This window comes from Micrasema longulum, unplaced genomic scaffold (genome assembly GCF_059751315.1).
Source record: "Micrasema longulum isolate JH-2025_06_02 unplaced genomic scaffold, ASM5975131v1 h1tg000222l, whole genome shotgun sequence".
In the NCBI taxonomy this organism is placed as follows: Eukaryota; Metazoa; Arthropoda; class Insecta; order Trichoptera; family Brachycentridae; genus Micrasema; species Micrasema longulum.
This window is the reverse complement of record NW_028277427.1, coordinates 723,190-741,539: the sequence shown is the minus strand read 5'-3', so window position 1 is coordinate 741,539 and position 18,350 is coordinate 723,190. Positions and strand designations below refer to the sequence as shown.

At 31.7% G+C, this 18,350-nt stretch overlaps 1 protein-coding gene across 1 annotated transcript in view; it reads right to left on the bottom strand.

Annotated features, from left to right (window-relative positions):
- Positions 1-18,350, bottom strand: part of mmd (disintegrin and metalloproteinase domain-containing protein mind-meld) — a 673,422-nt gene that overhangs the window by 271,645 nt on the left and 383,427 nt on the right. Inside the window, exon 5 of the mRNA XM_088243654.1 lies at positions 2,019-2,090. Within this exon, the coding sequence (XP_088099780.1) occupies positions 2,019-2,090 (72 nt within the window). The remainder of the gene's footprint in view (positions 1-2,018; positions 2,091-18,350) is intronic.

The following is an 18,350-nucleotide window of genomic DNA, read 5'->3' as shown; positions in this document are numbered from 1 at the left end:
TTATGCCTAATGTTGCAATCGGTTCCTATATGGGTAAATGCCTGTTCTAAGAAACCGATTTTGACATTTTGAAATTTTGACATTTTGACATTTTGACATTTTGACATTCGAACATAAAATTAGTTTTTTTTAAAAATTACCGTTACCTACCTGTTTCAAGCCTTTATTCTGTATAATTTGCATTTCATTGTTGATTTGGCATTTTTTAAAAATATTTTATACAGCATATTCTTTCTTTAATATCATGCTCCGGTTTTTTATATTTTTGTGTACTTTATATGTTTCTAAATATTATAATTTGTTGTATTTCTTTAAACTGTATTTCCTGAATTCTGTGTTGTTGATTTACTCATAGTTTTTAATTATTTATGTGACGTATAAAAAAGGCTTACGGGCGTAAAAAATAATATAAGAAAAATGTATTTGAATTATTTTCTTATCTATAGGTAATGCGTAGGAACCAATTAAAAACTTAAAAAAAATAAATATGGGTTCTAATATTTAATCAATAACCAAAAACCATTTTTCAAAGGCCATTTTTAATGAGTTATAAATAACTCACTATCAGAAAATGTGAACGATGTCGAGTTAGAGTGTGGTTCGAACCTTGAATCTCTGATCCGTGAGTGCGCAACACTAGCTACGGGACCAAACCCGATGTTTTTAAGGAGAAGCCAACAGATTATTATCTTCATTTTTTTCCGATCCGTATCTAACTAGAATCGTAACCGTCCGTGCGCTGTGGAGCTGCAAGACGTGTTGGGATATTTACTGTACAGCGCGCTTGATGTGATTTTTACAGAACTGGCACTTGATAAATTATCCACAGTAATAACAATAATAATAATAATTGATTGGTCAGCTTATCACCTTTCAGACTTTGTACACTGATAACAGAAGGAAAGGGTGGACTGTATAAATATTGTATTCACAATTAAATTCTTCCGTTTGTTTCTTTTATGAAGCACTTCACTTTTACTTCTGCATGGATACAAGTATCGTGTAGATTTTGATGAGATGTATATTTTAAACTATTTATGTAGCACTAATTCCAATTTTTCAGAAATATGCATATGCAGGTTTATGATAAAGATTTATCAGAGTTATACTTTTCACAATGTGACTTGCTCACAGGACGGTAGGAAAGTTTGCCCACTACATACCGCACACCGCATCTGAGGACATAAGTCTCCTTGGCGGTGCCCACAGACACGGAATATTCGCTCATTGTCAAACGAAAAAAGCTGCCCGAAGGAGCTCTCTGAAATCTGGTAGCCTTAGCATATTTGTGCTGAAAAAAAGTAATCCAGAAGTACATAATATGTACTTTATTGGATTGAGAAGAGAGGGAAGTGAATTCTTCACTGACTGGGATTAAATTGATTGGACATGAGCAAATCACCGAAATGATTACAAAACTTTTTAAAAGCCTTGAAATTATTTTTGGAAGCCACCGGATCTGTATTTCTGACAGGACCTATAACAGGACGGTAGGACAGCAACAATTTTGAATAAGGAAGAATGTAGGTAGAATCGGGATATTTACAGTCTTATATATGAGTATTAAAAAAAATCAGTAGCCAACATTAATAATCCAGTAGTGCGCTAAAACATCGTAATCTACAAAAACCGTATTTTACAGGAGAACACGTATTCCTCTCAATTAACAAGGAATGCACTTTAAGCTCTTTTTCTACTATTTATTTTTTTGATAATTATAAATTACATATTCGAAACAAAATTTGGTTCTCAAAGTATATTACTTAATAATTAATTAGAAAAAAATATTCTCCTCTAAAATATTATTTTTGTAAAAATATGGTAAGAAAGCATAAAAATTCAAAAGCACCCTAATTCAGTTTGTCATTTTTTCAATGTGATGTTTATTCCGGGAATAAAAGTTTCAAACTTTTAGGACCTAAAAGGTTGAAATGTTAATTCACCTATTCACAGGACGAAATACAGTATAATTCATTTTTGAAGTCCCTATTCATAGTAACACAATATAAAGGACTCACCCTTGTTCTTCCCCGCGTACCACCCGGGTAACTTCCTTCGGCTCCTGCACCATACCCTCGGCCCCCAGGAAACTGGAACAAAGGTAAAAAAAGTTAAATAAATGACTTGTGTCTATGAAGGCACATTTTCAACTCTAAGCACCCGAGAGCTGATAAATACAAAAAAATAAATATTTGTTATTGAATTAAGAGACCAAAACAAATAAAAAACTGGTTACTAATAAGTACTCGTAGTAAAACAATTTATAATCTATATATATAAAAGGCAATGTTCGAATGGTTCTCTTCGATGGACTGAATAACTACTGAACCGATAACGTGCAGTTTTCAAACAAATGTACATCTTTGCCACGAGAAGGTTTAAAGCTTTAAAACAATTCAATTTATGAAGTACAAAAAAAGTTAGGAACGTAAATGTTTTTTTATCCATCACCAGGGTTGCATTTGTTGAAAATACGGATACAAAAAAATGGACGGAGGTTATTTATTTTGTATGAAAAAGCTGGTTTTTTAATGTTTACAAACAACATTCGTGTTTTTATAGATCCCAGTCAGATTATTTAATTGAATTCCTTATAATATCTACCGATTTATTTATTTTTACTTGATTTGGTTAAACTAAAATAATATCAACTAGGAATCAATACATTTTTGAAAATCGCATTCCTGACTAAAGTGCATCACTAAGCAGAGCTTGACATTTGTTAAAAGAATACTTTATTTTAAAATCATGAATTATTTTATGTTTTGGAATTCAAACATGAACAAGTACTTGGGTACCTATTTAAATTCAATATTTGAATATCTATTACTTTAAGATTTGGAATTCAATCATAATCAAGTACCTACTCATCAATGAAAAGTTGCAACATCTTTTTTACGTTTATCCGAACGGTTTTCACTGAAGACGTTTTAGTAATTTTTTGTTAGTATACTTAATTATGTTTAATCTTAAGAGGAAACGCGGTCCGACTTTTCTTCATTCAAACGTATTCACCTATTTTCTCTCTAAATTATGGCACAAGTAAATTGTTTATTTTACAATAACAACAACAAACTATCACGCCGTTTCCCCCAAGGGTAGGCAGAGAGGATAGCACTCAACATCACTCTATCTTTGTATTCAGATCTCACTTCCTCTACATTCATAGATCTTCTTATGCACGCGCGCCAATTATTCTGACTTTTAGCATGTACATCTTCAATTATTTGTTGGATTTGGTCATGCCATGTTCTCGGTCTTTTTCTGCATCCATGAACATTTGCATTGTAAATATTTTTAGCCGTTATTTTATTGTCCATTCGCTCTACGTGTCCAAATCAGCGCAGAGCTCCTTTATTGATTCTTGATCTTATCTCAGCCTTACAAAATGTATGGATCTAAACATTTGTGCATCTATCGCTCATATTTTTACTACACATTCGCTTGAGAGATCGTATTTTGACAGCATTCTATTTTGTTTATTTAATCTATATACGAGTATGAACTCAAATCTAGCAATAGCAAAGCATTGCCGGGTTTAGCTCGTTTAAAATAAAATGTATTACATGTTTTCATCATTTCATGTTTGCTCCCTAGTTAAAGCATATTGTAATGGTATCCACGAAGAGCCTCTACAAAGAGCGTCCCGTAGTTCTGACTTGAACTGGCATGACATGAAAGTATTCGTAATATAAACCCCCGATCGTAACAGTCAGCAGTAAATTTTCAAGATATTGAGAACTTGAAGCCTTGTTAAATGGGCAAGTGTGGTTATGGCTCTTAGGAGGCATCCGAAGTATGTAGCCCAGCCAACGTATCGTCTCCACTTAATAATCGTTGTTATCGGAAATCACGTTGTATGTTCTGTTATTTCTTCATTCCCCACAATGTCAAACTACTGCACAGCCAAGATTTTTCGAAAGTGAGACATCTATTCTAAAAACTCAATATTTTGCTGTCTTGGGCCCTGGAGCAAGAGTATTATATGTTGTAATTATCAGCTGCTGCAATAAGGCCTCTTGTTCTATCTTGGAACTAAAACAAGTGAAATATAACGAATATATTATAAGCATCACAGTATCAAAAAATGTTTCTCAATTATAATTTTGACGGTGCTTTGTCATACACTCGCATTCCGAAGCACTTGAATCCTCGGAAAAGCGTATGTTTATAATGAATTTGCATGCATTATTTACCTTGGTCAAATCCCCTTGACTCGACGTGGCCAGCAACATGCATGCTACACGCTTGTTATGATGAGTAGTTATTACGACCATGTAGAATCACGGGCCAGCGTGTTGACATGCCTTGAATCAGTTCTGCTTACAGCGGATTAAACTAGCCAGCGTGATATCAACATAATGCAGAGGTGATACAATTACTATGGAGATGAGTGTAACTTTGACGTTTGCGAGGCGTAATTGGACAACTTTAATCGTACACTTTTACATTGTTATACCAAAATTTACATAACACGTAAAAAAGAGCTACAGATCTACAATTTCGTTTATTATGTTTTGTTAATTTAATTCAAATTAACCAATAAATGTGTTTGATATCCGCCACAAATTAAATAGATTTTTAAATGAAAAAAAATTCACACACTTTTCGCTAGGAAGCGAGGGAATGATCCGTCATGCCTAAATTTATTTAACCCAATCATCATCATCATCATTCTATGTCCGCTCCTGAGTTGGAGCGTATGGTACCCACAAAGAGCCTCCATGCATTTCTATCGGCTGACAACTCCTTCGGGACCTCCCAAGTCAGATTCTCGTCCCGAAGTTCTGGCATAAACTGCCGACGAACAGTGAGCAGTGGACGTCCAGAACGTCGAGAACCTAATGCCTTGTAAAGTCGGCAAGCGTGATTATGGCTCTCAGGAGGCATCCGCAGTATATGACCTAGTCAACCGTATCGCTTCCACTTGACGACAGTTGTCACCGGAGTTTTCTGCGTCCGTTTATTACTTCATTCCTTACAAAGTCAAATCACCGCACACCTAAGATTCTTCTGAGACACCTACTCTCAAAACTCAGAATTTTGCGGTATTAAGCCCTAGTGAGGTGCCACGATTCGCATCCTTAGAGGAGAATAGGTGTTATGCAGGCGTCATATAGGCGTCATATAGGCGGCAACAACAAGAAAATTTTGGGATGCCGAAAATAGCCGAGCGAATTAAATACAAACAAATGTGCGTCGCTGCTGTGCTCTGCTATAATTTATACAATTATTTTTTTAGTTTTTTTTTTTGGCCTAAAATCGCACACACGAGCACTTCCATAGTTCATTATATTTACTTATTCTTCCCTTGTTTCGGGTTAAATTATTTAAAAAGCAGAGATTAAAAAAAATAATTAAACCGTGTTTTACAAAATATGCTTGTTTTATATTTCAGTGATTTAAATAAAATGGCTTTCACAACTATGTATTTATAAGGAAAAAAAATATTTGAGTAACATATGAACGAAGAAAATTTTTATTAAATCCTAGTGAGGAGAGAACTGAAATTAATTTTGTCTTTCTATACTGTTTCCTATTTACAAAATGTTGTAAATAAATGTATAAGGGTACAGTATATTTGTTTTGAAAATAACAAATGCCATCCCAATGAAAGAAGATTCATCTTTGACGAGGATATTTCTTAATTCCAATATAGGTTGAACGGAAGATAGTAATTTGATTTTAATCTACATACATATTTGTGGGCAAAATATAAAGGATTTCAAAGTTATTTTAGGAAATATTCATCTGGTTTATTGAAATCGTTCTTCGCCATTCTTTGAAATGCAAATACCATAGAAAAAATCTTGGCACGGCGGAATATTTCTGATTGTGGAAGAATAGTGTAATAAATATGCAAATAACCAGAAATCTACGATAAAAACCAAGCCAAAAGGCTTGAGGGCCATAATTCGTACTTAAAGTTGCTTCTCTAAGAAGAATATTTGAGTATGTACGTATATTAAATAAATAAAAATAAACAGTTCTTGAAACATTAATGTAATTCAATGTATTAATCAGTTGACGTCATAAACATTTCCTTAAGATAAGAGTTAAGAAAAAGACAAACAAATCGATCAGAACATAAACTTTGTATTCATTCTATTTTCAACAATGCTTTGAGTATGTCTGAATATTTGCAGAGGCTGAATTTTCTTCCTAAGGAGTTATTCAGATTAAAATTTATTGCAACAGAGAGGGAAAACATTTTTGAGAAGGGAATATGAAAGTCTGGGCATTTACAGGGCTGATGAACTTTTTAACTATTTTGAGAACTTAATACTTTTATTTCTTGTACCTAGGGTTTTTTATTTACAATTATGCATTGAAATCTCAATGTTATGCATATGTGGTTTTGATTAATAGTTTTTTTTTAATGTTTAGTGCTATGTTTATGAAAAAAATAAAATTATTCGTTTTAAATTAATTGAGGTAATCGATTGAGTAATAAGAAAAAAAGATATTATGTTTTGTTTTGTGTTTTTTTTTGCACCACAATAGGCCAGGAGATTAAATAAACGTAGTGAATTACATCACAGAACATCCAGGCTTTAAAAAAATCATAACTTGTTTTGTGTCCTCACCGGGAATTGAACCCGGAACTGTCTTAACCATTACACCACGGAGGCCACCAAATTATAAATCAAGTAGGAGTACTACTTTTTCAATTTCAAATATCACAGTAATACTATTTTAAAATAATTATAAAAATACAAAGACAGTTTGTGTTACGTATAAAATACACCGCACCTTCCTTTGGTCGCCTTTAAAAATGCATGAAAAAATATTGTTTACCCACGAAACCCTTATTTCTCTTAATTTTCTTTCCGTCTCCTTATTCCCCTTTTCATCATGCAGTATTCAGCTAAAAAATTAAGTATTTCTATTTAACGTAAATGTTTGCAAGCTTATCTGCTCAATAAAAACAGCTAATATTTCTAACTTAAAACACGTTGTACCTAGTTAGACAGACTAAACATGATCCAGAGAAATCTAATACCTGATTTTATATTAAGTAGATAAAATAATTGTTATTTTGTTAATAAACTATGATTATTATTATTATTATTTATAAGGCAAAAAATACATGTATTTTTTTTCGAATATTGAAACATTTGTAAGTGTGATTTTAGTTGGCTGAAAGATATTTCCTTAAGCTATAAGTCAACTAAAACATTGTACTTATTTTTAAAAATAAATAATGTATAAATTATCATATTCTTATATTGAGTTGATGGTTCAGAATAAGAACCTTCTAGGGACGACAAAAATGATACATATAATATCAGTAATCACAAATTTATGGGAGACATTTATTACATCAAAGATAAAGCGAGTGCTTAGACAAAGTTAAGCGTACGAATTTTATTTCAATACTGGATAAACATATTGATTTATGTTGTCCGAGCCAGTGCTATTTTTCATATAATATTCAAATAATAAATCTCTCGTTCTGCCGTATTCCGGAAGTTCCGTTTCCCGACGTCCAAAGATGGCGACGCCGCTTCCGGCCACTTGGCGGGGAGACCCCTGGTGGTGGAAAAATTTACTTTATTACAATCCGAAATGCGAAAAGTTTTCTCGCAACTTCGAAATGCATTCTTAAATAATGTATCCCTGCATGCAATATTTTCTCAGACCAACTTTGAGATTAAAAAATGAAAAACACGTGTTCAGCTCTGATTCTGCAAGATTCCGTACTGTCTGTGTATACTACATTTAGAACTTCTCTTCAGTATTTTAAGATACGAATGTTTTTTAAACATGAATGAGAAAAACAACCCTCTAAGATTTGCATGATTGATATTATTATGTTTTAAATTAAATTCTTAGAACCCAGAATCAAGATCACTCACCGTGTTTTATTTATTTTTATAAAAAAATATGTATCCATACATATGACAAAAGAGTAAAAAAGATATGTAACTAACAATTGAAGGTACTACTTGCAAACCCGGCAAAATTCAAAATTTAAAAAAGTGAGATATTGATTGAAAATTATTCAGAACACAATTTTTTACAATAATTTTAACATTGTCAGTCGAAAATACGGCTTAATTTGTAAGACTTGACTTTTAAATTATTGGCTTTGTTACAAACATGGCAACCTCTACTTGAGTATTGCAAAGTTGGTAATGTATAAAATTAAATTTATTATTCTACTACTGTTTTTTGACACAATCATGCTTATGTTATCACTGCTTATGTATAAAATATTTACTGATTATAATAAAAAAAATAATTTAAAAAAAAGTTTAAGTTGTATTCTCTCAGTTTTTTGTGATCTGCTCAAAATAAAGAAAGATAGATTTTGCAGGGTTTGCAAGTAGTACCCTCAATTTGAAGAAATACCCAGCCTTAATATTTAACAGTAAAAAAAATGTGCAAAGATTAAGGAAAAGATATCGAAGAAACAGGTTACTCAAGCAGGTAACAGGGCTCTTTAAAAAAATGATTTGTTAATGTTTATAAATTTTGAAAATATTATAGGTAACTTTTTGTGGAATTGTATGTTTTGTGAAGTTTGAGGATGTGTGTTAAAAAGTTTCAACACCAGACGCATCGTAGATGGAAAAAACAGTTTGTAGTTTTGAATGACTTTTTAACTACATTTAAATATACTTAATTAGAATATTGAAACAAACAAAAAGCTGACATTGTCAAGTAGCTGAGAGAGTACAGGAGAGATTTTTTTTTATTACATGGCGAATAATGAATTAATTGTATTATGTGTTAAACTGTCTGCACTCAGACTGCACGCTGGAACTGAGTGACTGCGTTTAGCTGACTTGGTTGGGCTGACTTGCTTACTGGGTGTTATCTCACCCTGTGGTGTCTTCATATGCCGCTTTCCTTTATTCTTTATGTATCCATTGCGGGAATAAAGTGTGTAACGAAGTCAATTTACTGGATGATGTTGCTCTTATATAGACGGACATTGTATGTGCAATACTGTTAGTATTGCAGAATATAATGTATTGTATCCAATAGAAAATGATGAGTTTCTTCTTACTGTCGTTGCTCTTTATTCAGGTAAAATGATAACAACTCTTTTTTTCGTCGATCAATGGACTATGACCTCCATATATGTTTATATTAATTAGCTCTGGAAATCTTAATTAATCAGTTTTACTTAACGTATATAAACATACACCGAAACTTCACTGGTTCATTACAAAAGTTTTTTTTGTTGTAATTAACATAAGTTTGTTACTATTTGTTCTTTCGAAATGTATAAAAATATTGGATTTGCCAAAAAAAATAATTAATATGCTTATAAAATAGAAATGCAAATTTACAAATATTAATAAATCAAAAACAGAATTTAAAATACACATTCCATGATAAACTTTGATTAAACCTGGGTTATGACAAAGGATATTGAGGAAACCATTGCAGTTTTCTAAAGAAGAACCTTTAGAGTTGTCTATGGCTCTATGAGAGAAAACAACCATTGGCATCATCGCTACAATAGGGAGCCATATGAAATCTACTTAGCGTCCGAAGTTATCAATTCCGTTATGGAGGGCTGGCCATAAAATAAGAATGGATGACGAAAATTTCATACAACGCCAAACACTCTCTGGTTCAGAAGAGAAGACAGTTCATAAAGACCAGGAACGTCAAAAATGCGATTGATGGACTGCATCAGTGAGGGTACAACGTTAAAAGTGAGGAACTGATAAAAGGAGAGAAAGGGCGGCAGACCGGCAAGAGTGAAGGAGACTCCTGGATACAGACTAGGCCCACTCAGCTCACCCAGGGCTGTCGGGCTTAAGAGATTGATTACAATTTAAACAACTCTATAAAATGTGCGTGTGTTTACGTATTATTTAAGTTTAAAAAAATCTGAATTCATAAAATACGTTAACGATATTGTGATTTTACTCCCTGAATGAATTGTTCGTAAAAAATCAAAAACGTATAATTGTTTACAACGATTAATTTTCAAGATAAAAGCGACCATTAGAGCATGCTAAAATATACCACCGCTTCACTCATATTTGATTCAATTATAATCCTTTGGTACAAATTGTTCAACATTATAATTTATATAGCAAACAGAGAGAGAGGTGCGACCGACACACCTTACAAATTAATTCCATTTAGGATTGCGGAGGTTAGGTTTGGCCGATGCGATGTGTACCCATTCTTGGGGGTTTAGTCCGGTAAATTCTGTATGACAGGGTGAATTATTGATAAGGGATGGTTCTCACTCCATCTTACGGTGCTCTGGCTGCTAATACCCGTTACCGCTATTCAACTCCTAACTGTGGAGAATATTTATACGCAAGATGCTCTGATTTAAACATTTTGATAGGTAAAAGAACACCCTGAGAAATATAAGAGGTAATTAGTTTTTAATGATAATATTTATTCAACAATGTTTGATTAAGTCCAAATGCTTGCAGACTGGCTGGATTTCTTCCCTCGGGAGTCGTTCATATTTAAATTCATTTCAATAGAGAGGGGAAACTTCACAAAAGTCAACAGATGGAAGAGTTGAGGAAATGTGGATGTTCAAACATGGGCAGAATGGCGAATGTTACACAGTGTGTAAAGTGGCCACTTAAACCAGTCAATGACAGGTCATAAGCCCTGTAATTGCCTAGACTTCCATATTCCCTTCTCAAAAATGTTTTCCCTCCCTGTTGAAATAATTTAAATAATATTTATTTCTTGAGTAAGTTTGCACTACATGCTCGTGTTTAAACAATTATTTACAGTATCCTTACATATATATTTATACCTAAATCAAACTTCCTAATTACAACAGTAAACATGGCATTTTATTACTTTGTTTAAATTATTATTGTTTGCTTTCTGAACAAAAGATTTATTATAAGTTCTAAGACTGAAAGTATAAAAACCAAAATGCGTTTTATTTTATTCGTTTTGGTGTCAGTATTTTTTTGAATTACAATAACTAGCCATTTAGGACCCCTTTTATTCAATGTATATGTTCATGATATAGGCGATTGTTTTAATAACTCTAAATACATTATGTATGCAGACGACATGAAGGTATACTTAAATATTGAAAATACTAATGACTGTCATAAAATGCAGGAGGACCTCACTAGACTGTCGGTTTATTGTTTAAATAATAAACTATCGCTTAACCCTGAAAAATGCCTAAAAATAACATTCAAAAGAAAGACCCGTGCCATCGATTTTAATTACAAATTAAATAATACAAATATTAAATCTGTCGAAACAGTCCGTGATTTAGGTATCCTCTTAGATGAAAAATTAACTTTTAATCGTCACATCGATGGTATTACTGAAAAATCTTTTAGAACACTAGGATTTATACTACGCACAGGCAAACCGTTTCAAAATACCGATACTCTTAAAAAATTATATTTTTCTTATGTTCGTAGTTTACTAGAATTTTCTTCACCTGTCTGGTCTCCTTATTATAAAATTCATTCCTGCAAAATTGAAAGAATTCAAAAAATGTTTATAAAAAACTTAAACCGTAGATTACATCTCAATTTTCCAGATTATCGCCAAGCGTGCGTTTTTCATAATATCCAAACTCTCGCTAATAGACGAACCACAGCTGATATAGTGTTACTCACCAACATAATATCTGATAAAATAGATTCCCCCGAATTGGTTAACCGCATTCATCTTAAGGTACCACAGAGACAAACGCGTTATACACAACTTTTCCACATACCTAAATGCAGAACAAATTCGTCAAAAAACGCTACGATTAACCGTATTATGGATACGTATAACAGAAAATTTAACGAAATAGATATATTTACCAAAAATATTAAATTTATCAAAACTGCCATAGGTAATAAATTGTCTTTGTCCGCATCCTCCTCTCCGTTGCTCTCTATCCCTGAACATATATAAGTTTTATAGTGAGAAGATCTTTTAATATAATTATGTATCCCCGTACTGCGGGCCAACTGTTTGTGACACCTGATTTTTATAATCCGAATCATTTCTATTAAACTTATATGTTATTCTTATTTATATATTATGTAGGTGCATATAATATGCATTTGTGTGTTCGTTTTGAATCAACGTTCGCGTATTGTCAATCCTTATTTTATTGTTGTCATTATTTCGTATTTACTGCATTTTGTGATTACCTACTGTATTGTATAGGACTCGTCCCACATTATTCATTCGATGTGAATCAGTTAAATTTAAAAAATAAAATGCTTTTTTTTTCTTCAGAATACGGTTTTGAAATTTAACATACTTAAAAAAAAATAAAAAAAAAACAATTTATATCATTTCGTCATTTGAATTTTAACAAAAAGGTTTCTAACTTTTTACTAAGCTCTTTATTGTACCATTTTTAATACAATTTACAAGTTTTAAGCAAATATATTATTTTCATACTTACGCACCCATACAAACGCACCCTCTCCCTCTTTCATTCCCACACGCACATGTATCCTCTCCCTCATTCATTCACGCATACACACATTCACATACACATGAATACAAACGTCACACAAATACAATTACTAAACTTCTTTTCTTATATATTATGTGTCATTATATTTACAGTGGATTTTTTTAATTGGCTTTAGTATTTTTAAGATTTTTCTAATTATTTTGTTTATGTAATAGCTGTAAAAATCCCAAATAAAATGAAATAAATAAATAAATAAATAAAATAACTACGAGTCCTGATGCCGACCCTTATGTATGGGAGCGAAGTATGGCATTATTAAAACAAGAGTGTAAGCAGAATGAATGCAGTCGAAATGCGATCTCTACGAATGTATGGTAAAACTGTGGACGATAGGTACACAAATGTTGAGATCCTTACATAATAAATAATTTAAAAAACTTTGAAAGAGAGATCGATGAAATATTTTCTTACTCTAAACATATTTAAAGAAAATGCCAGAACCTTAATTGAAAATAGTCAATTTAATCTAATCTAACTGGAAATATTGATTTATTTTTTTCATATTTATGAATTTTTTTATACTTTCATTTTATTTTTATTTCCACTGGTTTGAAAAAAGAAGGGAAGAAAGGCTAATTTGGGGCTAGTCAGTATGGATCCGCTAGCGAAAAGATTTTTTCAGATCGAATAAACAAAAAATCTTTTTCTTTTCATTCGTTCTTTTTCATTATTATTGTAATTAATTTTTTTTGTTGGAATAATACGGGTCGATTTTTCACGGGTACGCTTTTTTTCTAATTTTTCGTAATTCTGTTTAGTTGGTATACAGAAAACTATTTGCCTTTAATTTTGGTCAACTAAAATTTTATATATTTTTTTTTGTTATAATGCCCTTTTTTTAAATAAATAAAATATAAAAAAATAATATAAGGCTCGGATAGCATTATCGACAAAATCGAGCTCTGCGTTGGTCTGTACATGTAAAGCAAATAAACAGGTAAAAAGATTCACCATCCGAATGCTGACGGATGCAGAAAACGAGGAAGACCGAGAAATGGCACTACCAAATCCAACATTGTAACACTTTTGATTGCCCAATAGACCATCGCTAAAATTAAAGAAAAAATACCTTAAGCTAACCTTTCAAATTAAATTTTAAAAGAACTTTATATGTCATCAATTGATGGCATCTTAAAAAAAGCATCTATAATACAAACTTTAAAAAAAAAACTCACTTATTCACAAAATTCTCGAAACTCTAGATTAACAAATAATATTACTTAACACATATGCAATACAACTGCAACCTTAAATCATTAATCATATATTAGAAAAAATATATAAACTGGTTTTGAGACGACACCAATAAAACTAACATGCAAAACCCACTCTACACCTTCACCATAGCTGTAGCACAGAAATATAAAACGAACATGCCAATTTGAATGCTTCAAGTAGGTAACCCTTACATGTCCTGATTATAATGTGTAAAAATATTTTATGTTGTAGGAGAATTAGTAGAAAAAAGGGGGAAGAGATGAAAGGAGGGGCGTCAGTTCAATAGGTTTAAGGTGACCATTACAATGAAACATAAAAAAATGGGCTGTACTGAAAGGTTGTTTGATAATTGAAATAAGGAGCATTATTTTTCAAAGACTTTCAAACGTAAAATATTTCCACAGTTTTTGCTTTTAATCTTTAATTATTTGTCTGTTAGATATTTTTATAAAAATTATGATTTAAATTGCCTATGTGATTAAGGGATTCGTTGAAATTGTTATTGAGAAGACACCTCATATGATCTTTCTTTGACACAAATATCAAAATTCTTTCATTTTCTTTCAACGTAAACTGAAGAACAAGAATTGATGAACACCTGTTTAAATGTTCAACTACAAAGCCAATGTTTTAAATATTGATATTACAATATTTTTATTGCTATTTTAGCCCATTTCATAAAAAAATATAAAAATACTAACGTGTCATTTATTTTGGAAATTTTGTGTCTAATAGTCTTTAATTTTTCTTTAATGAGAACGTTCGACCGTGAAAATGTCATTCTCTTATTTAATATAATAACGAATATCATAGACACATTATTAAGAACGTCATGGAATTATAACAATGTCAGCATGACACCTTCTTCTGGCTGCGATGGCGTTAGTCAGCAGTTTACGTACTGGAAGATGTAACGAAAGGCCTGTCAGAAACGCAACTGACAACCATTGTTCGAATGGCGTTTGGGAAAACGACAAATGTTCTTTAGATGACAAAGCGAATGTATGGAAACATGTGTACTTTAATTACTTATAGAACATTGAAGATAATGAACAAAGTAACTAGATATATTCTTGCTGTTAAAAAAAGTTACCGCAAGTACTTCTTAGATAAAATTATTCTTCTTTTCTCGTGATCGAAAAAGTTTACCGTTAGACGTATAGAAAAAACTGTTATCACTTTATTTTTTTAATGTATTAACGTTACTTCTGCCAAGTTTTTAAATTAACTGCCTTAATGCACGTTTTGTAGTTCGGTGAAAGATTGTTTATTTTGGCATATACTTTAAATATTTAGAAAGTTTCTGACAAAGCGGTTTATTTATTGTGCTATAAAAATTATCAAATTGAACATACTTTTTTGAAGAAATAAGAATTACAGGTATTTTATTACACAAAATGTACCATAATCATGATCTTCATTTTAAATTTACTCCGCTGATCTACTTGAAAGACTTCCATTCCGTGTGTCATCTTGACCGACAAGACAAAATATTCTGTTTTTCACAGATAACGCGTCAACTTACTATTAAAAACTATCTTCAATACCTAGAATATGCCAGCAATTTTTATTTTTATTTTTTTTATAAAATTGAAAACATATAATACATAATTTTATATAATATTCCCAAGGAGTTTAAAAAAAAACTCATTTAGGGACATGCAGATAACAATAATTATTTAAAGACGTTTTTTTATTTTAAACTATAACATTATTTACAAAAGCAGAATAAAAATTATAACACACTACAAATTAAAAGGGTATGAAAAATATTTAAAAATAACAATATAAACATAATAATAGGTATGGAAATAAATTCAAAATGGTGTATACATTATACAATCTGGGAAAAAAAAATTAAAAAATATAAAAAGTTAAAAAATTATATGTATATTTACAAACTGAACTAGTACGAGAGTGCAAATGTTAAAAATTACAAGAATAAAAAAGTTTTTTTTAATATAACAAAATATGCGCACTCAATACAGGTTAAAAAAATATCAAAAACGTATTAAAATTACGTATACATAATACAAGCTAAAAAAGTATAAAAAAACACAAATAACATTTCAATAGTATTAAAAATTATATATAAGTACCATGGATTTACCAAGGTTGATATTTTTAATGACAATGAACGTAAATTGTCGTCAAAAGTCAAAGGAATATTGAGAAAACCACATATTTAATTAATTAGTATTAAAATATTTGAGTTTGTCCAATAGTTCGATGTCAACAAATGGAAGAATTGAAGAAATATGGATGTTCAAACATAGGCAAAATGGTGAATGTTACACAGTGTGTAAAGTGGCCACTTAAACCAGCCAACGACAGGTCATAAGCTCTGTAAATGCCTAGACTTCCATATTCCCTTATTTAAGGTATTCTCCATCCCTGTTGTAATTTGTTAATGAGTATTACTATTTACATCTAATTCATTTATAATCTTCTACATTTTAAGTATCTTCAATTTGAAGTATCTCACGCTTATAATAAAAAAAAAAACATATATTTTGTACATACTGTTTGTTACTACTACAACTACCATCACGCTATTTCTGTAGGGGTAGGCAGAGAGAATAGACCGCCACACACGTCTAACCTGGCATACATTCCTAGCTTCTTCTACATTCATACATCTTGACATACATGCCCTTTGGTTTTGTCTACTTTTGACATGACCAGACTTAAGATATCGGTTTATCTGATCATGCCGCATGTTCCTTAATCGTCCTCGTCTCACGTTGCCATTCATTTTCGCTATATAAACGTATTTTACCATTTTTTTGTCGTCCATTCGTTCTACATGACCAAACCATCTCAGAGACTCTTTTTTTATCTCATCAATTTAAACTTTCTCAATAAACAATTTAAACTCAGATTTAAACTTTCGTCTGATTTCAGCATTCTACTGTTTTTTTGGCCTATAAAATAAATAAATAAATAAAATAGAACGAGTACAATTTAATAAAAATTTAAATATATTTTAACTAGGCGGACTTCATGGTGTAGTGATTAAGACGCTCGACTCATACACGGAAAATTCCGGGGTTCAATTCCCGCTGAGAACAAAAAAAAAGCTTGATTTCTCTCAAGTCGCTTACGAGACTGTTGTGCAAAAAAAAAACTTTTGTTTTTTTACAAACCCGTCTTAGTTTATTCGCTATACAGCATCAATATAAATCAAATGTCTCTGTGCTTACATTCAAATTCGACCTTTTGCATAACTTTTTCACTAAATTGAGCCAAAAATGTTGCGAATTATTCAGTCGAAAAACACAAAATTCTTTTCAAATATCATAAGTCAGTGCCAAAAAAGAGAACGTATACTTAATAAATCGCTAAAACGTTTTCCGTCGAATATGTAGGCAATTTTTATGAGCACTCTTCTTGTTTGTTAAAACCAGAAGAACGAATTTATACGCTTTCGAGTAGTTTCTGGAGTAACGTGAGGCTGCAAAATATTCAGCATATTTTCAAACACTTTCGTATTCCGCAATATAACAGGCAGCAAATATTTTATATATCCCGCCATTTTCGCGTACGGACGCCCGAAGCAAGTGCCGCAATCTACAGGAGCCTGAAGCTGCATCCAGAGAAGATTTCATAAGTCACAAATTTGACTGTGTATTATTCTGGCTCCGCAGGTACGTGAATAAAGCAATTTTGTACGTTACCTTGGCTTCAAGCTCTGAACATTTTGAATAAGGTAAAGGCTTCTTGAAGTTTATACGCACCTTAGTCAATTTCCTTGGCAAATTTAATATTAAGATAGAAACACACACACAGGTGTTGCAAACTCGCAAACCGCAGAGTGGGTTTGCAAGTCAAATGAAAATAATACACTGCCTACTTATGATTTGTGTATACACAAACGTTAGGGAACACACAAGGTGACATTTAATAATTAAAATTAAAATAATTTAAATAGTTTAAAATACTTCTTGTGCGTTTTTCACACATTGACTACAAAAACCGATAAATGGAAAACAGATTAATTTTACCACTGTTTTTTGTAGTATGTAAATTTCAATTAAAATGTAATAACACTCAAATAAAAGTATTCAAGGCAGGGAGGAGAAGATCGAAAGCGCGCCAAGTGTGGCAAAGCCATGATTAGCAAATTAGGGAGATCCGAAGCGTACTTTGCACTAAAACCAAGAATTATTCCACAAAATATACGGTTTAAAATTGTGTTATTTATTTTATAAAACAGTTTGATGATTTGAATTTGATCTGCTACGCTCTGCGGCAATGGTGAACGAATATATAATTATAACTACGCACAGTACAGCTAATGTGTGACATTAATTGTATTAGAGTGCGATAAAATTAAATCACGATACTTGAATGGAATTTATTCAAGTGATGCTAGTACTTCGAAATAAATTAATACTACGCAGAGATTCATTCAAGAACTATCGGTTTTATCGTCAGAGTAATAATGCGTCAACCTATAGAGAAGCCCTATCACTATGTTTCACAGAACGCAAGCGATGTTGGTTGGCAACAAATTGGCGGTCATTTTGTTTTGCTTGACAACAATGACAACATATGCATAACAGTTATATCGGATGCTTTTATCGCTGTGCTTGGCTTTGTTTGTAAATAACTTGGTTATTTACGTTATGTTAAATAAAAATACACTTTTGTGAATTGCAGTATGTTTGGTTGCAGCAGT